This window comes from Larus michahellis, chromosome 3, assembly GCF_964199755.1.
Source record: "Larus michahellis chromosome 3, bLarMic1.1, whole genome shotgun sequence".
NCBI lineage: Eukaryota > Metazoa > Chordata > Aves > Charadriiformes > Laridae > Larus > Larus michahellis.
The window spans coordinates 101,655,006-101,679,326 of record NC_133898.1 but is presented as its reverse complement, the minus strand read 5'-3'; the positions used below and the strand labels follow the sequence as shown (position 1 = coordinate 101,679,326).

Below are 24,321 nucleotides of genomic sequence, written 5' to 3'. Positions count from 1 at the left end.
AGTTTGCCTAAGTATTTTCTGACCTGAGCCTCTTTCACCAAGGGTATGTATTCCTTGCTCCAGCCTTTCCTTCTGGTCTCCAGGTCATTGGATTTCTGAAGAACAGTCTTACTAGTACAGACTAGACAAAGGCAGCATTCAGTACCTCAAACTTTTCCATGTCCACTGTCATCAAGTCCTCATCTCATTAAGCAGTGGGCCCACATTTTCCCTACTCTTCCCTTTGTCACCTATCTACTTGTAGAAGCACTTCTTGTCGTCTTTCACATCCCTTGTCAGATTCAACTGCATTTGGGCTTTGGCTTTACTAACCTTATCACTGCATGTTCGGATAATGTCTCTGTATTTCCTCCTAGGTCACCTGTCCTTGCTTCCACCCTCTGTATGTTTCCTTTTTTGTGTTTGAGTTTGGCCAGGAGCTCCTTGATCATCCATGCAGGCCTCCTGGGCATTTTTGCCTGACTTCCTGCTCTTTGAGATGAACCACTCTTGAGCTTGGAGGAGGTGATAGGCTTTCTTGGGCCCTTCTTCCCTCCAGGACTTTATCCCACGGTACTCTTCCAAGCAGATCTTATATCCTGCTGTATTTTCCTTGCAGCTGGGGTGGTTGAAGTCCCCCATTAAGACCAGCGAAGTACAAAATAAGGGTTGAAGTTTCAGCAACGAAATAGGAATATGTTAGATTTTGTACAGGTAAGTCAAGTATTTTTTTCTGTTTGCTTGTAGTCAGACATTTATTTTTGCTATCTCAATGGAATTTAGGCCACCCCAGGGACAATCCTCTGTTTTGTTACACATTTGTTAATAAATGATCATGAACAGGAAAATTAATCTTTTATTAAATGTGTATTCAAATGACTAAGAAATTATATTCTCAACTCAAATTGAGGACAAAAAAATCTGCAAATATATATCACATACATAAATATATGTATATATTTAAGTGAATATAAACATATTTGAAATTAAAAGTGTTAGTGCTGAAATGTTAAAAGTGAGCGTAGCTAGCCAGAATTTATAATGAAAAATTAGCACTGAAGTTATAATTACTTGATAGCTCAGCACTTTGTAGGTGACCCAGAAAGATCCAAATGTGCTATCTCAATGGTTTAACTGGGACTTACAAGTCTAGTACTGTGCATGCTTCCTGAATTGGAGCAAGAGCCGTCAGCAACTTGGAAAAATAAGCTGTAAATTAATGATTAACTAGCACAGATGACACTGTGTATACTATAATATTTATTTTTGTTTTTGTTAATAGTAGTATACCACAGATTGTAAATAAAGATAGAGAAGCATTCAAAGCATTAGTGCTTATGCTCGATGATACAGACTAAAGTCTGCGAATGCAACACTTCAGTATTGCTGAATCCAAAATTATTTTCTGCCTCACACACATAGTATCAGGGTACTCACACAAAACAGAAAATTATGACAAAAATGAATCACGTTATCAGCTTGTGTGAGATTGATTCATCTAAGCCATTGAAGAAATCTATAGCCCATCTCATTCTAGAACAGATGTCTAAGATTGGCAGATGTCCTATCTCCACTGAGTAGAAGGGGAGTCTGAACAACTCACTCAAATATAGCTGTTTATATTCCATATGTGCAGAGAGATGATATTGTTGATCTCATTCCTCCTCATGCTTAGATTTTCCTGTTCTGTACCAAAACATTTGTTGTTTTCAGCCTGTGTATGACTAAATCCATAATACCTAGGACTGCATAACAGCGAAACAGAAATAATACAATTAAAATTGTGTTTTGGAACTTGATCGATTTTTGTTGGTCTGGTTGGTTTTGCCAATGGCATCAAAGCTCATGCTCAGAATTGTGCATTTAGTGGAGGGAAGGTCAGCTGAGGAACAATTAGGATTGTGCTGGTTTTGGCTGGGGTAGAGTTAATTTTCTTCATAGTAGCTAGGATGGGGCTATGTTTTGGATTTCTGCTGGAAACAGAGTTGGTAATACAGGGATGTTTTAGTTATGGCTGAGCAGTGCTTACACAGAGGCAAGGGCTTTTCTGCTTTTTGTACTGCCTTGCAGTATAAGCAGGCTCGGGGTGCACAAAAAGTTGTGAGGAGATACAGCCAGGACAGCTGACCCCAACTGTCCAAAGGGATATTCCATACCATATGACATCATGCTCAGCATATAAACTAGGAGGAAAGCTGGCCAGGGGGACGCTGATAAGGGACTGGTTGGGAATCCGTCGGTTGGTGTTGAGGAATTGTTTTTCATTTCCATCACTTGTCTTTCTTGGGTTGGATTTCTCTCCCTTATTGTTATTTTCCTTTTCATTACAATTTATTATTTTTTTAACTATTATTATTTTATTGTGTTTCAATTATTAAACTGCTCTTATCTAAGCCCACAAGTTTTCTCACTTTTACCCTTCCAATTGTCTCGCTCCCCCCCCCCGCCCATCCTGCTGGGGAGGGGAGTGAGTGAGCGAGCACGCAGCTGTGTGGTGTTTAGTTACCGGATGGGGTTAAATCACAACAACAATCTAAGAGTTTCCATGCTAATTCAGTTAAAAGTCCTGTAAGTCATACAAACACACAAATATATATATATATATATAAAATTGTTATTAAACAATCATATAAACATTGCTTACATAGAATTGGGCAATCACATCTGTAGTACAAGGCACTTCAAAAGAGAAAACTTACCTTTGAACCCAGCAGCACAATAACATGAAAAGTGGCCAATTAAATCCATACAGGTAGCTCCATTCTGGCAAGGTGAACTTGAGCATTCATTAATTTCAACTTCACATAAGGGTCCTTCATATCCAGGCATGCAATTACAGCTGTAATTACGCAAGTGGTCCTGACAGAAACCATATTCAGAGCATTGGTTTCCAATGCAATTGTCTATATCAAGTTCACAAAATGTACCCGTGTAACCAAGGGGACATATGCACCTGTTATTGAAATGAGAGAAGAAAAAACCAAAATCACAACACACCAGCCTTGAATATATAGGTCAATAATGTCTATTAATGTTAACAACATTTTCACTTTGAATTACTCACAAATGAATTGCAATTTTTTTCGATCTTCTTTCTTTACCTTTAATTAGTCACTAAATAACTTTGTTTCACATAGACTGCTTCCAGTAATTAAATGGAATTGCACACTAATCAAAATCTTAGCTATTTAGACGGGACAAACCAGTAGCTATATAGCTTTTAATATCAAACTTCCAATGACAATATTCAAATAGTAAACTGGCATTACGCATTTTAATAATTTATTTTCTGAAAATTATTAATTGCCTGCTACAATACCACTAAGAGAAAAAACAATATTGCATCCTGCTTGCTCTAGACATGAAATCAGTATAAAAATGCTTTATCATTAGAAACAAAGGTGGCAATTTCTGTCTGTAACTGAAAAAACCCCACCCCAATCTATACAACTTCAAAGAAATTGAGCAGGATATTTTTTTCCCCACAACATATGATGACATATAAGTTGTATAAGACTGGAGATGACTTTTTCATGCTTCCCTTTCTACCAGGTTTTTTTTTCTTATGTATGATGAAAACAAAGCTGGATTGTCTCATAGCTGATCCACATCTCACTAAATTAGAAAATCCCTTTTACTTGGCAATATTTTTTTTTTGATTGATCCTCTCCTTACCATGTGCAGATGTCTTCTCGCAAGGGAGGAGAGAATCTTACAATAATCTTACATATTTTTGATCCACAAACGTGCTATATAGATGCTGGAAAGAACTAACATGTTAAGGAAGACTTGATTATAGCAATTTTCCCTACTGATCCATCTGGCAGAAAGGATATTTTTTTCTTTATTTTTAACAGAAGTGACTGTTCGTGTTTGCTTCAGTTCTTGCCTATTATTCCTGCATTTTTATGTTAGACTTGTGGAAATTTCCTCTTAGATATTTTTATATCTCTATCAAATTTCCAACAGGATAATTGTAAGTCAGTAGGAAAAAGACTCCATGTAAGATTCTGTGTACAGAAAGGATTCTATAAAAGATAACATGATGGTAGCTATTTTGAATGTCATTTCACAAAAGCTTTTTGCAATCTAACTTTTGGACAAAGGAATTTATAACCAGATCCACCACTGGTGTACTTTGTTCTCTGTTCAGTTAGGCTCTAATTGGACCTGCAATTCTTCTTGGCCAGAGAGAATTTGAAAGACCAAACAACTTTGCCTATGCACAAACTAGAGACTGAGAATGCAGAATACTGTGGGAGCTCCATCTATCATAATACTAATGAAATACTTCTGAAGAAAAAGGAAGAAGGAGAAGGGATATGTATAAAATGAATAGCTCCATATTTGATCCAATTAAATTTTATTTTTTTTTCTCCCAAGGTTATCTGCAGCCATTAGTGCAGCCATTAGACTTCAAGACTAGCTTCAGAGCACATAGAAAATTAGGTGATTTTTCCCTTCCATATTGTGACTAAAAGAAGCCTACGGTAAAGAAGGTATCTTTATAAGGAGATATTGTTGGTTTTTACGTTGAACTCTACAGTGTACTGAGTTTAGAGATGGTTTAATAATTTTCTTATAATTAAAAGACTTTTAATCTATGGAAAAAACAGGTGCTATTAGAAAATAAAATGGTTAATTCTTTAAATAGCAAAATCACCAAGTGATTGAGACACAATTATTATTTTTTATAATATATAAACAAATATTAGCTGCTATTCTTTCCACTGTCTCCTTGATGGAAGGCCCAAGCTTCCCAGTCGTATTTTTGTCAACTTTTTTTAAAATTAGGAAATTTTTTCATAATACCTGAGGCCTGGCTTTGTGCTTCCTTGTGTCTCAAGGTGCATCTGTATAACCATTTTAGATCAGATGAGGAGAAAACTTTCATGATTAACTTCCTGGCTGTTCCAAACTGCAATGTTTCGTATCACATTGCAGAGCAGTATCAGAGCATGTAAAATTGTTTTGTTTCAGTTTAAACTAAATAAGTAGATGTGCTCCTTGTAGTACAGCTAATGCACACCAACTGCTAACAGGCTTTTAGTCCATGGACCAAAACACAGCTTGCTTGAAGTAAGCCCTCAATATCTTGTATGTGAGTTCTTCAGCATCACCATTTTTGCTTTACAGATCCATTGCTACTGCACTACAGTACCTACTCAAGTAGGTGTAGCTACTGTATTCTCTCTTCCAACCCCAGTCACTCCTTAGCAAAGGAGAAACCTTCCCCTCCTCTTGAGAGCTCCAGCTGCTTCTGTTTCTCACTTTTAAAGGAATGAAGTTTGCATCTCATATGGTTGTTTTACAGCTGAATGTAAATGATGATTTACGTAAAATGTTATTATGCATAAACATGCAAAGCAAACGCACTTTTAGTTACCTTTAGCTGCACAGTTTCGGGATCCACCACCAGTAAAACTTCAGTATGGAAACAACAGTCATACTAATTTTTCTGGTACAGTTAATCACTTTATTTCCTTTGTTAACTATCATGTAGTAAAAAAAAATATTCTTTTTACAGTAATATTAGTGTGTATATTGTGAAAATGCAACTATTCAATCATTCTTTGAAAATGTGGCTCTTATCATTAATATTGAATAGAATATTTAACTTACAGCTCTCCTTAACAGGAAAGAGAGGATAAAGAGAAGGAAATTTCTGTCATTTCCTTATTATTACTAGTTGTGTAGCTTCTGACACCGCAGAACTACACAGAAACAGATGTAATGGAGAATCTTCTAATTTCAGTTTCATGTTTCTGATTCCGTACTGGGAGCAATGCTGTTAGAGTCTCGTATTTTACAGTGCTTCGGTGTCTGTAGGAATCTGAACCAATTAAGAATGGAATGTGCTTTGTTTTTCCTGGTGAAATTTTAACTGGATGTCTTTCAATTTAATATTGCTCAACGTAAAACTACAAACTAACGATGCAGAAAGAGGTTTTGTTCTGTTAGTGTTTGTTAAGCACATACATCAATGCAAACATGAGTATTCTAGTGCTCTGAATAACAAGTTAATTTTTTAATGTGTTGAGGATTAGAACATCTAACAATCATTAATTTATTGTTTATAATCCGGACTACGGTTTAGAGGTGATAGGATCTAGAAGTTCAATAAACTCCTTATAAATGTAATTTATAATAATCTACATCAAATTCTAATGGCATGTTTGCAAATAACTTTAGTACATAGCAGCATATATGCAAAATCTACAAAGGAAGATTAAAATATATTTAAATGAATAAGTTAGTAATAGTCTTTCTTTAAAATATGTACTTTATAATCTGTCTATTTTTTCAATAAATACAGGCCATTTTTGTGCAGTAAAAGTCTAAGCTAGTCCAGTCTTAAAGTTAGGTGCATTTTTTATTAATTTAACAGCATTAACATGTAATAGTTAACACTTACATTAAGGCATTGTATATTCAACAGCACTATGTACAAAGCAGATACAGATCATACTGTGGATCTTTCTTAAATTTAATGTGTAGTAGTGTAAGTGAAGTTCTGTGGGATTTGGATATCAGCATCTGAGTGTGTTCATTTGTGTCTTTAACATTTTTATAAGATACTAAATGATCCAAGATGTTACTAGATATTATCTTTTCATCTCTAAGTCAATCTATGAAATGAGTCTTGAACGTAGTTCTGTTGAACACTGTGCCGGTGTAACACTGATATAACTAAACTTCAAATATCTTTTCCTGTCTGTCTTGGAAATAATATCAAGACCAATGATCTCTAAGTAATTAAGTCTTTTACACTTGTACTAGGAAAAATACCATCACCACATTAGATTTTAATGAATATGACCTTGCATTAATACTTCAGCAGCATTAAAATACTGAACATGATATCAAAAGCACTAAATCATGGATTGATTTGCAGTTTTCATTTGCTGCAAAGCTGAAATGCTTCTGTACAATAAATTCGAAAAGAATTTGTATACAGATATATATGATAGCAGAATTTTTTCTGCTTTGTCTTTGTGAGTGAATCTCTAGCTCAGGAAACAAGTTTTTTGCACTTATCAGAGGGATGCCCCGGCTGTGTGCTGACACATCAGTGCCTGCTGCCTTCCCCAATCCAGCTTCAGCTCTGGGAATGGCCCCTCTGGTGAGGGGGGCACACCTCCCAGCAAGGAGTGGGAAGATGATAATGACACCCCCCAGCTACTTCCTTAAGGAAGACTAAAAAGTCAACCTTACAAACTGGGTGAACCTTGAAAGGATGAGCATAGCACCAAAGAAAAGGTAAATATGAAGAAGTTTTGTATTAACGTTAATGGGAATGACAATAATTTCTCAGCTTCACGTATGTTCTCTTTTGTTCAGAGCAAGATTTTGAGTGTAACAGATCCTAGGCAGGAAAACGAATACCTCAATGCTTTTGCTACAAACATGGATTTTAGTAGTGGATGCCAAACTTATGCCACAGTTACCTAATTGTGGGTTGCTTTGCTCCCACACATATCATGCAGATGATTGTACATTGCAACTCCACTGCCTGAATCTAGTTAATATTGCACAATAATTTGATATGCCTGTGAAATAAATGTTAAATGGAGATGCAGATAAGTCAGACATAGAATTTAGTCTAAGAAGGAACGTGTTACTCAAATGCAGGTGGTTATGGCATAGCTGCAATGTGTTCCTACCAATATGCAGTAGGATATAAACCAATATGCAGTAGGATATAACTTTTTATCAGCGAAGGTCTAGAAGTGCAGGTGTGCAGGTAAACAAGTTGGTACTAGTTAGTCCAGGCAGGGTGGCTGTCACAACGTCACCACAGACTGCCTGCGCTAAAGAGAGTACAACTTGTGCCATTGAATAAATAACTGTGTACAACGGATGAATCTTAAAAATGACTGAAAAAAAGCCAAAGACCAGACTGAAGATGTAGTTATGCTGATCTGTGCTAGGAAACAACCCAGCTATTTCTGTCTTGAGACAGAAGGCGCATAGGAGCACTGAAGCTTGGCTTTAACAAAGACTTCCCAGTATCTCTCTACTTTGTTTTTTAATATTTTTTTTTATTATTATTATTACAGTCCAAGCAGATTAACTGCATTTACTCAGTATTAATTATTGTGTTTTCTAGTTGAAATAGGAACTGCACACGCTTTCATAAATGGACTAAAAGGTTATTTAGTTTCACTTTGGCTTTTTCTAAGTGTCTATATTCTCTGCAGAAAAGCTGTTGTATAACTTATTACAGAGATATTCCCTAAGAAATTGCAACATATATTCACCTACCTTCTGGAGTTGTAGCAAAGCAAGGAAAAGCATTTTTCCTCTTTCTCTAGTGGAAGAAGCCTATTATTGCTACAGAACACTGTGTATATCACAGTAGTAACTTTATAGGGCACTGCCAACTAGTTCCTGCAGTCAAATTGCATATATATTATAGGATAAATAAACTTGAAAATGGAAAAATAGATAAAAAAATAATCTAATCAAACAGCTTAATTTATCCAGCTGGCAGGAAATGGGAAAAGTCAAGGATGAATAAAGTAATAGAAGCTTTGCATTTTTTGATACTCAAAAGTTATCTAAATTATGTTTACTTTTCATAATCTTGCTGTCATCATGTGAAGAAGTGTTTCATATTCTAAAGCATTTTATTTAACAATGTGTCACTAGGTAAGGCTTTACTCTTTCCTAGTGAGACTAATTCAAGACTAAATCATACACTCTGAAATTTATGTACTGAAAACTGAAAAATGAGATGGGAATTCAAGCTTTTCTGTACACCAAATCAAACTTCTTAATGGGAAGTTTTCCTGCATAAAAACTCATGAAATGCTGACCTCAGAGCTATACCTATAGAATAAAATAAATTTTTAAAACATAATAGTTTATCATGAACTTTTAAACAGTGGTAAATCCTACTATACAGCTTCTTCAGATGTCTTAATCTAATAATTTTCAGTCGTCCTTGCTGGGCTTTCCTGGGGCTATGATAAGTGTAGAAATTCATCTGAATAGACTGGACTGAAGAAACTGGAGAAACAGGACAGGTCATAGAAACTACATTGAATTTTAAATTCTGTCATTTCCCTCTTTTGCTCCACTTCACTAAAGAGACTACAGTAAAATATTTATTAGGACTTATTTCAGTTAGGATTTTGGTTGTCTGAAACGTAATATTGTCAAAGAATAAATTTACAAGGGTGAAGAAAACAGAGTAATAACCCTCTCCCCTTGGATTTTGAAACAGGAGGATCAACTCCTTGACGAGTTCTTTCACTTTAATTATTTATTAAATACTTATCAGTGGTCCATGTTCTCTTTTCTCCTACAGAGAACGTAATGAAATGATAGATGTTCTTTTGAAAGGAAAATTCAAATAATTTTTATGTAGCAACGCTGTGTATTTACTGGGGTAACGAATCTTCTCTCAGGTATATGTGACCAAAGGTCAAGAGATTCCTTCAGCATGTGGATGCAATTGGTCTACTGCATGGCATCTGCCAGATTCATCATATCAACAGCTACACCATCAACCCAGTGGCAGGAGCAGTAATTCTTTGGAGAAGTTATCACTTTAAATACATGCCAATTAACTTATGCTATGATATCTCAAACAGCACAGACTCAGTTGGAAGTGCAATAATTCATTTGAATTGATAAGAGGTTTGTGTCAGTGTGATTGAGGCCACTTTAGTTGTAAGAGAAGGGTCACTAAACCAAAGGAGTAAAACTCCTAAGACTTGTTATTGTGATTATGTTGCTCTTATTAGGTAGCCTTACTGAGTGTTAGAGTATATCATAGTTTTAAAGCCCCCTCTTTCACCCAGAGCAATTCCCCATCCCGAACTCAAAGGAAATTCTCTGCATATATTAAATATATGGCAATGTGACACTGTCTGGAATGGTAATTTCAAAATTGGAGGAAAAACAGAATATGCCGTGGTAAGGGGACAGAAAGTTAGAAAAATTACATACAGCTGAGTGCTTATTGCCAATCTGTAAAAACCTGACAAGAATGCAGAATGTGAGAGCTTAAAAGAGAAGGATGTTCTTAAAGCTAAACTGGCTACTTTCCATGCTTTCCTGGTCTTAGCATTACTATAACAAGCCACCACTGGAACAAAACATTATGACCAAAGTTTAATAATTAGTCTAGAAGTTAAGATTTCTTAACTAGGAGAAAAGTCTAGAGTTTTACACTAACTTTCCATAAATAAAAAACTAATATATAACATTTTGTCTTACTTAATAAGTGGAGGAAATAAAGGTAAGCGGTGTTTTGAATGACTATAATAGCTTTCCAAATTGATCTCAGTAGGGTTCTTAATGGCACTTACGCATCTAATTCTACATATATTCTGCTGACAATTTTTTTTTGTCTTCCTGAAACTACTTTGCGTCAAATACAGCCCTTGATAATTGCCTTATCAAAAATGATACTCATTTTAGGATAGAAATGCAAATTGCAAGAATCTTTTGAAAAAGTTGGGTGACAACAGTAATTATATTCAGTATTTCCTCTCCCATTCTTTTAGTTTTATTGGTGTACTGGAAAGGGGAAATGACAATTGTTTCACTTGCCGACAATAAATAACTCTTGGGAAATACCATTATTTTTAAGGAAGGAATAGTTCAGTTCTCTTAGAAAATGTTTCACTGTCACTGAGAAACAACAATCCTCTGTTGACAGAGCAGGTATTATACAGTAATAACATGCTGCACATTGTCTTTGCAAAATTACTAATTGTGTTTCTGTGGGATCGGGTCCTCTAATAACAAAACTGCCCACTAACACATCTAGGATTGTGATCTTAATGGTATGTTTTCTTGTTTCTTACATAAACAGACTGATCTGTCAACTCAATTTGCCTTTCAAAGACTTAAAATTAGAAAAGAGAATTGTTTTCTGTCAGTAGCTTGAGTCTGGATTAGCGAGCTAAATTCAAAAGGTCTTGTTTTACCAGAAGTCTTCAGACCTGCTCATTTCTCAGTAAATGCTAGTGGATTTTGTGAGGTAAACATGGCTTTGTTCTTCTATCAGAATTCTATTCCTGACAGACAGGAAAACCAGAGTTATCAGTCAAATAAAATGTCAAAATATGGTCCAGTATTTAGATACAAGAGTTAATTGCAAGCTGGTAAAAAGAAATTCCTTTTAACTCTGATATATTGAGAATCTTATCTGTATTTGTGTACTTATTTGTGGATTTCAGTTATTATTACAGAAGTTCCTATAAAAACCAGAGGTGGAGTGTAACAAATTTTTAATTACTTGTATTTAAATTTTGTCCTCTATAACAACCTTTTCTAAATAGAAATATTAAAGCATGTTAATTACAGTGATTCTAAGCACAGGACAGAGCACAAAATTAAAGCCTTTCAAAATACATTCACAGACGTTATGGAGATGTTTTAGTTATTCTGTTTTTTTTACAGAGAAAAATAAATAATTCAAGTCTGATAAGAACAGCTGAACTCTGCTTATTGAAGAAATCCTTTTCCATTTATTTTTTCCCTATACTTTTATAGAGTCTCACTTTCAAATATCTACAGCTCACTAAGGAAAGCATGTACTTGACAGTTTTGTCAATACCTAGAAAAAACCCCACCAAAGCCACAAATATAACTCAGCATTTCAACTATTCACTTGAAAATTAAATTTGAGTTTTAATAAGAAAAGTCACTGCATGTCACACTCCAGGCTCATGAAGTGTTTACCATTTACTAAAATAGATGATTTGTTTATCTACCATTTTGCATAGTTGGTTTAACTTCTTTGTTCCACAAAGAGGAATATTTGTGTGGCCTTCCTTTGCAATATTTTGGACTACACAGTCTTATTGAATGCACATGCTTATTGACAGCTAGTATCCATGATATTTTATGATCTGAGAAAAATATTACTGCACTAGTAACTCCCTTTGTAATTCTTATTCAAAGGAAAAATATCTTCATACAGCATAAATTCCTTTATGAAGATGTGTATGGAGAGCATCATGTTAGTACCTGTATTTATTAATTCCATCTTCACATGTGGCTCCATGTTGGCACTGGTTTACCTCACAGTCATTAATATTCTCCAGGCATGTTTCTCCTATCCATCCAAGAGCACAGACACAGTGAGATCTCTGGGTTTTTTCATCGTAGAAGCAGCTACCTCCATTCGCACATACCTGAAGATGAGAAGTACAAATATATAAAGAGTTTTTTCTCTATGAGTTGGGTTTTTTCCCCAAAGAGTTTAACTGAGTAAGCTGTTGGTAATAAATATGGTTATTTAACATTTTTATGTTGTAATATTACAAAAGACACATCTCCAAGAACCTAAAATACTGAATAACATTAAATCAATATATCAATTAATTGTTTAGTTGGAAAGAGGCATTTATGATTCAATTTAGCAGTGCCATTTTCATAAATGACCTTAAAATGTGATTGTTTTAAGAAGCATGATAGTGAACTAGCCTGTTATTTTTCCATTGAAAGAGTAGAACAACTGTTCCTGTGTTTAAAATCTATGTATAATTTAAGCAAATTTGTGTCTATCAGGAAAAGAAGACTGAATAAGTTTTGATTTTAATCATTATTCTGATTCACAACCTATCCTTGATTTTTTTTTTAATTTCAGTAGAGAGATATATATATTATATCTATGCTCTGCGAAGACCAGAACATGCAGATATTGAAAAATTAATAAACCTAGACCGATCAGCATTTTTTTCTTGTAGCTATTATTTGCTAATATTATTTAATAAACTACTATTTCATATATTCTTCAAAAATTACAGAAAGTTCTAGGATGTAGTGAATGCTTCTTTCTTCATTTTACTTCAAGGATCCATTTAATTTCCATGAAAATTTTGCCAGTGTAAAAACAGATAACTACGTTTTCATTTGAAAGCAATTAGGACCTCTCCTTCTAATCAATTGGTTTCTAAAGAAAATGGTGTCTAGAAGATGAGCTAATGCACTAGTACTTCAGTTTGATTGAGTCTGAATCTCTTTATAATGTCATTAAGATTTGTAATAATAACAGTTCTTGGCAGAAATCCTCTAATATTCATTTGTCTTTGATTAAGTTTTAAATTGACCTTAAAATTCAGAGATTTTTGCTATGCTCTTGTTCCTGAATTTTATCCTTAACTTGTGATTCTTTTTCAATAGGACAACTTCTTGAAGAAAAACACTGCTCAAACTCCTATGCATACAGTTTTGGAAATATTCTTTTTTAAAATTATTTTAATGTGTCTTCTTAATTTTTTATTTAAACATTTCTGGAGGGTTTTGTCCAGAGGCTTACTATTTTCTCAAAGCTCAAATAGGTCAAATAAGCTTGCACTCAAGAAAACCATCTAGAAAAAACACAAACAATTAAGAAAAAAGTTATATTTCAATATTGCCACAGTATTATATTAATTATATTCTTATGTTGGTTTGACACTTTATACTGTGAAGAAAGGTGTTACCCTTCAAGATGTTAATGCAATCTAAAGCAGCTTTAAATTAAAATTAAAGCTACGGATGATATTTTTTAGCATCAAATCTAGTTAGTAGTTTTCTCTATCAGATAGATTTTTATCTCAGCTGTAAATTTAATACCCTATCAGTTTAAATATTGAAAAATAGGGGTTAGAATGATTAAGGATTTTATAAGAAATTAAGGCCAAATACATTTTTTAATCTATTACTAAAGTCAAAATAAATACCTCTACATGTTGGTTTTCTAACCTTCAAACCTGTATTGTGGTTTTCTAAAGTTACTACAGAGATTTGTTTGTTACTTTTTTTTAATACAGGGAATACTTTTAAATGAAAATAAATTGACAAACAGACTTTTGGAAAGAGCAGCATCCTCCCATCAATCAGCTTTGTCTTCTTCCAAAGTAATCTTCCTCATAGTTAGGATTAAACACTAATCTTACGGTTTAACAGACCATAAACACGGGCTCTTCTGGTCAGTCTGATCATCACACTTCTGTCTATTGCAAGTACTTTAAAACAAATCTGCCTTATTGTGTAGTCTTGATAAAAACATAAGAATCACTTCCTTCTAATATCAACCAGGAAGTGTTATTACAGCAAGGAAAGATAATTAGTCCCTAGATGATTACATTTTATTCTTCTCCTTTCTTCACTCTGCAGTAATTGAGGGACGTAACCCTAATATATGGCTGTCTCTTCCTCTCTAACCCTACTCTCTCCCTGGTCAAAACAAAAATATCAGAATGTCAAGAAATATTTGCTGAAAAGTCCAGAAGAAATTATGACAATAAAAAAGTGGTATGATTAATATGAAAGAAGTACTCTGCTTAATTTAACTGCTTGTAGATTTAACTTTTACCTACATTGTAGATGCTATTGAATTATTCCTTGGTGAAGTAAATCCTTAAATCCTTACATTGCCTATAAGCAGAACATGATGCCTTTCTTGGTCTCCAGAATATGAGTTAGTTCTCTTAATTTATGCAGACTCAGTTCCATTATGTTTCCTTTTATTCAATTTTGCTACTCTGGCTTCTGACAATTAAGCATTATTTTTCCACCCATAAGTATAGTAAGTATCATTAAAGCAGTTTCTAAGAAGCGCACTTTGTAAAGGACTATATGGAAGATATATTTCTACAGATGGCTATATTGTTCAGCATCTAAAACCCTACATGCAATGCCTATTAGCACTAGTAATTGAATAGTCATTGAATTTTTTGTTTTGGAGATTAATTGCACATAGCAGTCCTGAAGTTCACAGATGTCACTTGTCCTTTGCAAATGTACACATTATATTCCATCTTAATTTTCCAGATAATTTCTGTTGACATTCAGTTTTATCACGTGTAGTCTATTCCACCATCCAGGAGGAAAATACTGAGTGGAACTGGGTGCAAGTCAGGTCCTTGCAGAACACTACTTACTATTTCCCTTGGACAATTGTCCAGGAAATTACTGCTGGAATAATTGAGTTATCTTATCTGCTTACTATCAAGCTGGAGCAGGTACATTGTTTCACTAGCTTGCTTGTGCAATTACTATGTGAAAAGATGATCCATTTCAACTTTTGTAAAAGCTTTTTACTTTTGCCGCTTCTATTCTTGTTATAGAAAGAAAATAAATTGGTTTGAAATTATTCACTTCTGGCAGTTTTTGGCTAACTACCCCTCCCTTTGCCTTTTTTTTTTTTTACTTTCTTGCAAATAACACTTTTTCCAGAAACTTTAAATGGATTGTTTATAGTTGGTTTCCTTTAAATAAATAAAAAAGGCTTCATTTCTGAATATATGAATGTATATAATCATATAAAATATAAAACAATGTCTCCCTTTTCCTGTCTTTACTAACCTGTGCAGGTTCTCAAAGATAAACACCTAGTGATTCAAAGACAGCCTCCTCCAAATTTTTTATTTATATGGAGGTCCTTCATAAATCTAGGTATAGGGCAGGCAGGCTTTATCCTGGTTACAAAGTTAAGATTATATTTTGAAATTTAAAGGAAGATATCCCCTCTTTTAATATGTTCACATTTCTTCTTTTCTAATATTTATTTTTAAAAGTATATAATTAAAATAATATTAAAAACCTTCATGTTTTAAGTGTTGTACTCAGAAAGAAAAAAACCAAACCCACAACACAATAGTATCGCTATACATTTATATGAAAACAAAAGAGCCTCAATGACTTAAATTTACTTTTTTGTTTTTTTAAGAAAATATTAAAAATTATGCCATTCTTTTCAGTCTATTGTGATGAATAAACAGAAGTAAAGCAGTTCAGTAAAACTAGAAAAAAAAAAAAGAAATGAAAGAATGCAAAAATATATATTTACTTCCCAGCCACAAAGAATAAAGAATTAAATGCTGAATTATGTAATTTACTGAATAAGATAAATGTTTAATTTCGAATTATTACTTACACTACTTCAAAAAGTATTCAAATATTCATTTGTTTGAATAAGGCCTTCATTTTTTCCAATAAGCAAATGATATTACTTTCATGATCTGTAGGCTATGAAAACAAGTAAAACCCAAACTCCTTTATTTTAGTTTCTATTCCCTTTCCCATTACAAAATCTACTAATTATTCACTTTATGTCCAAATTGTTTCATACAGTGAGTGTATATAGATACACATATATTATTAATTTTTTTCCCACATGACATTTATGATGATCTGTGAAATGTTTGTATGAATAAATTAAATATGTCTGAGGGCTTTTAAGCAAATACTACAGTAAAATGTTTTAGTAGCTCCCATCAGCATCCTTGGCACACCATCACTTCCCATCCTAACTAGCCATAATGATTATTGTATCATTATGGTGTTATGCCATGTACAATAAATGTGCACTCAGTATGACACTTTAAATCATAAAAATGTTAAAATTTACCAGATGCTGAGCATTTTAAATATAAACCTTTGAGCCAGTGAGTATTTCAATGTTGCATTTCATATTCATTGGTGAGCGTGTACCCATGGACTTCAAGGTGACATAAATGTTGATTGCTTCTTTGTAAACACATTGCTGCTCTGCATAGTATATTTTTATGGTGAATATATTTCAATAAAAGAATTGATTAAGCCTTTGAAACACTGGTTATCGTGTTTAAGCAGCTGTTTGAAAGGGCTATATAGCATTGTGTACATAGCTTTTAAAATAGCTATCATAATAAAAAAATGCAACATTATTTTCCTTTATCCCATATCGAAATCTCAGTAACTCAAGGGCCTGGGTCTGTAGTCCACACAGACTACTGATGTACCCAAACCAGTAATTAAATTGAAAATGACACTAAAGGGAATTGAGAAGGATGCAGAAAATACATTTCTTGAAGACATCTGGGTACACAATGGATGCTATTTTGTCCTAAGCATTGTCAGTATCTAACTTAAAGATTTCTTGAATGTACAAAAATCAAATTTATTACTATATTGTGTAAGCGTTTAAGAGTAACTTGCAAAGAGAATTTTGATTTTTTTCTAACTCTATTTTCAGCTCATTGCAGCTTAGTTAGTCTTGCTTTGGTTTGTTGTTGTTTGGTTGATTACGGTATTTATTTTTGTTTTTAATGGAAATGAAACTTTTGTCTTTCTGTGCATTGATGTACCGTCAACCTTCTCTCTAGTAACTTTTAAACACATCAAATATTTTAAGGAAATTTCGTCTTAAGTTCCTACAAGTTTCACGACATAGCAGCAGTAGGTAGTGGATAGGAGATATCAGTGAGTACACCTATAAAAAGCAGGAAAGGCAGAGCTCTGTCATTGCACGGTTTGTAGGACAAGGACCAGACTAGTCACATCATGCACTTCTGGATGTGTGTGTTATATGGGAAAGAGGAAGGTTAGCATGAAAATATATCAAGAATGAATATTGTGTTTAGGAAACTCGTGGGAAATGAGGCTTCATCAGCTCATTGCTCTTAGAATAACTTGTTTGATTTCCCAAGAACACTGGGGGGAATATATCACTTTATCCTACCTCTGTGTTTTCAATACATGGTGATAAACACGTGTAATTAAATCCATGAGATTTATCCATACACAGTGCTCCTGGGGCACAGCTTATATTGTAGAATAGGCAGGCGTCAATATCCAGTTCACATCTTTCACCTTCAAAACCTGCACCACAAAGAGAATGTTTAATCACACTTCATTCAGAATATTGACATTATGTCTGTTCAGGGTGTTAGCAGTTAACACCAGTCTACTAGAGTAATTTGGCAGTTTTATTTCCTAAACAAAGTGAAAAAGTGGGGTCCTTCATAAAAATGTTCATTGCATACAGAGACATGTTGCTATTTTAATGTTGCTGTTTCTTAAATATTTGGATGACAGTTTTTTGGTTCTGTTTAGAAAATACAATAAATTTCCAATGACTTACCTATAGGGCAACTGCACTTAAAATGATCTTCATAGTCAACACATGTTCCTCCATTTTCACATGAATTGATACCACAGTTATCAATTTGCACCTCGCAGAATTCTCCTGGGGTTGAAAAAAAAATACTAAAAAGGTTAAGAATTAATACAACATTCTTAAAAAAAACAAACCATGAATCATATCAATAATACTGGTAAAATAACTAGTACTTTAAATGATCTTTCTGGAATATTGGATAGAATGTAGAGACCTTGGATAAGTTTCCAGACTCCCTTATCTCCATTTATATATAAAAAAAAGGTCAAAAAAAACTATTTCAGCGTTAAAAAAACAATTTTAGATGGGATCCAATTTGGGATATAGAGCTGAAGAGAGAGGATTTTCATTGGAAATAATTTTCTGAAATGGAGGGAATACCTTTGCATTTTGTTCTACTTTTTAGTGCTGCATGAGTCAACCCTCATCTCTACTCAAGACTTTTGATTCTATTATATATATATTTAATTATATCTTTTCTGGGCTCCATTTTGGCTATGAAAAAGCTAGTCCACATTTGTCTGAGGTAACCTGTAGTGTCATTCCACTGAACAATTACTTGCTCATTTAGCTGAAGGTTTTTTTTTAGCTCAGCAGGAAGAAATAACTGAACTCTTAACTAGACAGCTCTAAAAAAATATGTACTAAAGAGAAATATATCTCTGGCAATGGGATAAGTGTCAATAAGGAAGATTATCAGCTTTCCAGTCTTGGAAAACCAGTAGATTTGACAAGAAATAAAACACATCAAGGATTTCTCCTTCTTCTTTTTGGAACTGAAAATAATATATTGAATTCTGTGTAAAAGTTCTTGAGATTTTATTTCTTGTTGTTGGTGTGCTACTGTTCCTTTTTACATGATGTTTTTAATTTTATTTCTAATTTACTATTTCTACAGCGGGACTTCTGTAATTTTTTTTTTTTCAATCTTAGAAAAGGTAAAGAATAGAGAAATGAAAAGTGAAACAATCTTTAATGCTCAGAAAAGTAGGAGAAGGTGGAGGAGTTTTGAAAAGTTTCAAAGAGGAAGAAAAAGAAAAAGGGGAGGGGAGGGGATTACTGTTGTTTCTACCACCAACTTGTTTGTAATCTGTGTTACGTCACTCAGTGGCTTAAGCAGAAAAAACAGAAGAGCTGTACAGGAGAAAAATGTTTCAGGGAGATGTACAAGATATCAGGATCATTTCTTTGATCAGACAATATATTCTGTAAAATTTTGTGTCAAAAGTTAGTATTCTATTTGAAGTCCTTCATATGGCAAAAAAAGAATAATTTTACTTCAAATAATTAATTTTTTAAAAAAAATTTTTTAGTCAACGTTCCTTTTGAGCTAAAGCCAGAAACATCAGGAGAACATGGACTAATAGTACAAAATTTGGTAAGAAATGACTACGTCTGGGTTTCAGCAAAGCATTTCTGCCAATTTCATTCACTTTAGTCCATTCCTAATATAAACACTTAAGCGTTGATAAACATACACTGCATCTTTTAATATGCTGAAATGCAGTGTCAAAGTAAGACCTAAAGATTGCTTTTTATGGACTTCTATAAATGCAAACAGGAATATACTTATTAAGGCCTTAATGCTGTCATTTGTTGGCTAGAAATCTCTATCTTGGTCCAACAGGTGCTGAACCACATGTACAATTTCATGTATTTACAGAGAGGCTGACCAACATGCTATACAGACTTTTAATGTTTATTTTGCCCCTTTGCTCTTAAGCCAAAAATAGCCCAGTTTCAACATATGTCAATTTTTCAACAGCCAAGAGTATATTTTACTGGAAGTTATAAAGCTTACTGAGTTAGACATATGTTTTTTAAAGTATATTACCACTGTAAAATTTAAGAAAAAGAGAAAATAGGAAATTAGATACTTCTTGCTGTTTATTATTATAATATAATATGTAATATTACATGGGCAACTATGGATAACATGACCTTATATTTACAAGACTTTCATTTGCTCACTTTGTATTGACACTAATGGAAACTGTGTTTCTGTATCTCTGGGGAGGTACCGTCCTGATTTTTTAGAAAGCCATGTTATGAGCCAGGACAAGTTTTAAAATGTAACTTTGTGTAATATTGCTTGGCAAAAAGACATGCTCAAAAATAAATAGATATTTTAACTGTGAAATCAACTGAATGTATTGAGGAAGTTGATATCTCCTAGGAAATGTCATGTTTTTTCATCTTTTTCTTAATGAGCTCTGGAAGGCAAAATTGGGGAAAAAAAAACTGGGAATAAACTTAAACTTGATATGTATTTTGGATCCATTTTTTTCATATTTATTCATGAGGGTGGAATTGTCTTGTCCAAGAAGCCCTTATGAATAAATATTAGTACAATAAAACTGGCTTAAAGAATTATTTCGCTATGAATCTGAAATCCTTATAACGGCTGTATCCTTTAAGCGAACTTTACAACTTTCCCCTGCCACAATGAGGTCAAGAAAACCTAGTAACTCCAAAACTGTTATAAAATTTATTAGAATCTGAATACTGCTGAGAAATGCATAATTTATGGTATTAAGATCTGATTAAGTGTTAAATGGATGTCAGGAGAGATCTCCACAGTAATCCACTTAGCTTTTAATGTCTAATTATCACTTCATAGTGAGTGAGGGCTGAATAATTGAGAAATGCAATACTTAGAGAACTCAAACAAGATTTTTGTATGCAATTACGCATGTTATCCTTCTATCAGGAAAAAGTTCAGCAGATACAAGGAACAAAGGAAAAAAAATAAACACAGCATAAGAGGGAGGGAAAATAATTTGATCAAAGAGTTTACTTTGTTGTACTGTTTATTTTTAAAAATGACCGTATGCATTTTTTTACCTAAGTGTCTGTTCTTACAAGTTAAATTGTTTAATTACAAATTCTAAGCTCAAGATATCAGTGAAATAAAGTGTTACCACAAGTGCGCACAAACTGAAGTTACGCATGAATATCAGGAAACATTTTCTTACTACAAGGGTGACCAAGCACTAGGTTACCCAGAGAGGTGGTGGAATCTCCATCCTTGGAGATATTCAAAAGCCATCTGGACACAGTCCCGGGCAACCTGCTTTAGGTGACCCTGCTTGAGCAATGGAGTTGGGCAAGATGACCTCCAGAGGTCCCTCTCCAACCACAACCATTCTGTGATTTCATGAATCTGTGATTCTGTGATGCATAGAATCATAGAATATCTCATGTTGAAAGGGACCTATAAGGATCATTGACTCCATCTCCCTGCTCCTTGCAGGACTACCGAAAACTAAACCATATGACTAAGAGCGTTGTCCAGACCCTCCTTGAACTCTGACAGCCTTGGTGCCCTCACCAATTCCCTGGGGAGCCTATTCCAGTGAACAACCACCCTCTAAGTGAAGAACCTTTTCCTAATATCCAATATGAACTTCTCCTGATACAGCTTTATTTCATTTCCTCATGTCCCATTGCTGGTCACCAAAAAGAGGAGATCAGCATCTCCCCCTCCACTGCGACCTCAGCTGCTCCTTGTAAGTCTTGCCCTTGAGGCTTTTCACCATCTTGGTTGCCCTCCTCTGGAGACACTCTAATAGTTTGATGTCCTTACATTGAGGTGCCCCAAGCTGCACACAGTACTTGATGTGGGGCCACACCAGTGTGGCGTAGAGTGAAACAATCATCACCGCCCTAGACTGGTTAGCTATGCTGTGCTTGATGCACGCCAGGACATGGTTGGCCCTTTCGGCTGCCAGGAGAGACTATTGACTCATATTCAACTTGCCATCAACCCAGATCCCTAGATCCCTTTCTGCAGGGCTGCTCTACAGCCTCTCATTGCCCAATTTGTATGTATAACCAAGATTGCCCCACCCAAGGTAGAGAATCTGGCAATTCAATAGACTTCAGTTCTTGAAGATAGGGGTTGGCATTTAAGTTTCTCCAATCAAGCACCTCACCAGCTTACCACGACTTTTCAAAGATGATAATGACCTCACAATGGCATTGGCCAGGTTCCTCAGCACCCTTTTGTATGTCTCTTCTGGTCCCATGGACCTGTACATATCTGATGTACTTATGTGATCCTAACAGTATCTTCCCCTACTGTGGGTAATGCTAGATTCACAGACTTTGCTACTAGGCTCAAGGAACTGGAAGACACCTGAGTGCACACCTGTGAAAACTGAGGCATAAAAAGCAATTTACTTTGCACTGTACCCACTGCCACATCGTGCAGAGGGCCTGTATTTTCCTTGTCTTTACTTTTGCTACCAATATACTTAGAGAAAATCTTCTTGTCCTTGTAGTGAAGCAACTACATAGCTCTGGGGTTGGTACCAGCCAGCTAAGAAACAGATAAACTAGCATATTATGTCTGTACCTAATTACATACTTACCAGTGCATTTAAATAAATTATAACAAATAACCAAAACCAGGTGATCATCACCTAAGAATTCTAAAAAGACTAAAATATTACATTGCTGAAGTACTGTCAGTTAAACATGACCAATCATTTAAATTGACTTTGGGACCAAAAGAAGGAAAGGTGTCAAATGCAATACAAATTCTGAAAGGAAACATGAGGGGTTTTACCATGTAGCCCTGCAATACAATGCTGCCCCTGCTAGCAATAGGCTACAAGATTTGCACTGAATTTGCAAGGCCTCAGGACTGAGGCTCACCAGGCTTGATTTGTCTTTCCTGCAGTGATGTTTTACTTGGCTTAACTGTGACAGCAGTTTTTTCTTCTCATTTGCTTTGCTTCTGTTTATCTTTGTATGGTACACGATAGTTTTATATAGATAGTAGTAACAAGTAGTTATTTGAAATAGAATGAGATTTACAATTCTAATAAAATGCTGTAAAGAAATATAGGGCTGGTACAATAACAGAGGCCTGGAGAAGTGGAGGCATAGGTTGTGATGTGAGGGACACAGGCACGGGATGGAGTACAGGTTTGGCACTGGAGACCCCATGGTTATAAACAACTCACCAGTGGCAAGTTAAAGAATGCAGACCTGGAGCTGGACAAAATTGGTCTTAAGGGTAACAAAAAGAACAAAGAAATAGTATTTAAGGTAAGTTAGAGCCACCATAAAAAGTAAATTCAGATACTAAATAGAACCACAGCCCAGTGAAGAAAAAGTGTGAAAGCATTTCATCAGACATATAGAAATGACCCCAAGCGGATCCTAGAGAGATGAAAAAGAAACCATCAGTATGAACATCACATTCCTCACAGTGAAGGACTATAGATTCTGTAACACTGCCCCCAGCACCACGACTGTGAAACCACTAACCTTAAGACCTGGAGGAGGAGGGAAAAGGGTGAGTGTAACATCATCAAAAGAGGCAGAAACTAAAAATTGTGTGAGTCCCAATTTAAGCTGCGTTTTTATTCATTTTTTGTAGCGATTAGATCTGGCCCAATAATGATTGTATTTTTAACATTTCAGATACATTACCAATAAATTCCTGCATTTACATTTACATAAGGTGTGCTTCTCCCTTGACCATAACAAAGATTTTGAGCATAACAGAGTCATCTAGAGATGTATGTACTAGTAAATCGGACTTTACCAAACAGCTTCCTGAAAGTCCTTGTAAAGAATATAACTTGCAGTTGCCTTTCATGTTGCAGAGGGTAGAAAAGTCAACACTTGTAATAAGACTGTTTCATTTTTAACTGACCCAAACATTTTAAGCTCTAAAATCAGAATTTGCATTCCTTAGGACTTTAGCTGAACTTGTAGTTGCTAGAGATACTTTTAGTTTTATGTGATCTGCTTTGGTCCATTTTTTTGCACTTCTGCTTTCAAGTTAGTATTATCCCTTTTTTTGCAGAAAGTGTGTAACAACCGGTATGCTAATAAAGATTATATAAGGATGATCTACACTAAGTATTTCCCATTATCTATTTTATATGGCAACATGCTTATCAAACAAAACGTATTACATGACCTAACACTTTTCTTCAGAGCACAAGTACTGAGACTGCATCATATTTTTATTTTCCCTCTAAAATGAAAATAATTTTAGCAAGCTACAACTTGAAAGCACTTTTTTTTTTTCCATTTTTCTGTAATTATGATATAACACCCAATTAGATTTAGTACACATGTGCACAAGTGTGCACATGCAGACATACAAACAGAGCCATTACTTTTTGACCGTTTAAAACAAGAATCTAGTAGCAACGTTAAAAAATATGTTTTTTGGGAGAGCATGGGCAGTTAAGATTCACCTTCTGAAATGTGGGCCTTAATATCCATGCTATTGCATTTACAGGCCATGAAAAACTCTTAACTTTTGAAGCAAGATTTGTCTCATCCTGAAGTCTATGTCTGAAATAGGTCAGGTGAGTGGAGCCTTTGAATTCTCATTTCTTCCAACAGAACCTGTGAACAGCACAGAGTGACAAGCCTGGTGCAGATGTTTACATTGTAGGCACTTAAAAATGAGCCAAGATTTATTA

The 24,321-nt window shown here is 34.6% G+C and overlaps 1 protein-coding gene across 1 annotated transcript in view; it reads right to left on the bottom strand.

Moving 5' to 3' along the window:
* Nucleotides 1–24,321, bottom strand: part of EYS (eyes shut homolog) — an 875,293-nt gene that overhangs the window by 750,578 nt on the left and 100,394 nt on the right. Inside the window, exons 7-10 of the mRNA XM_074581469.1 lie at nucleotides 17,834–17,938; nucleotides 17,432–17,571; nucleotides 11,968–12,134; nucleotides 2,679–2,932 (exon numbers count right to left, since the gene is read on the bottom strand). Of these exons, the coding sequence (XP_074437570.1) occupies nucleotides 2,679–2,932; nucleotides 11,968–12,134; nucleotides 17,432–17,571; nucleotides 17,834–17,938 (666 nt within the window). The remainder of the gene's footprint in view (nucleotides 1–2,678; nucleotides 2,933–11,967; nucleotides 12,135–17,431; nucleotides 17,572–17,833; nucleotides 17,939–24,321) is intronic.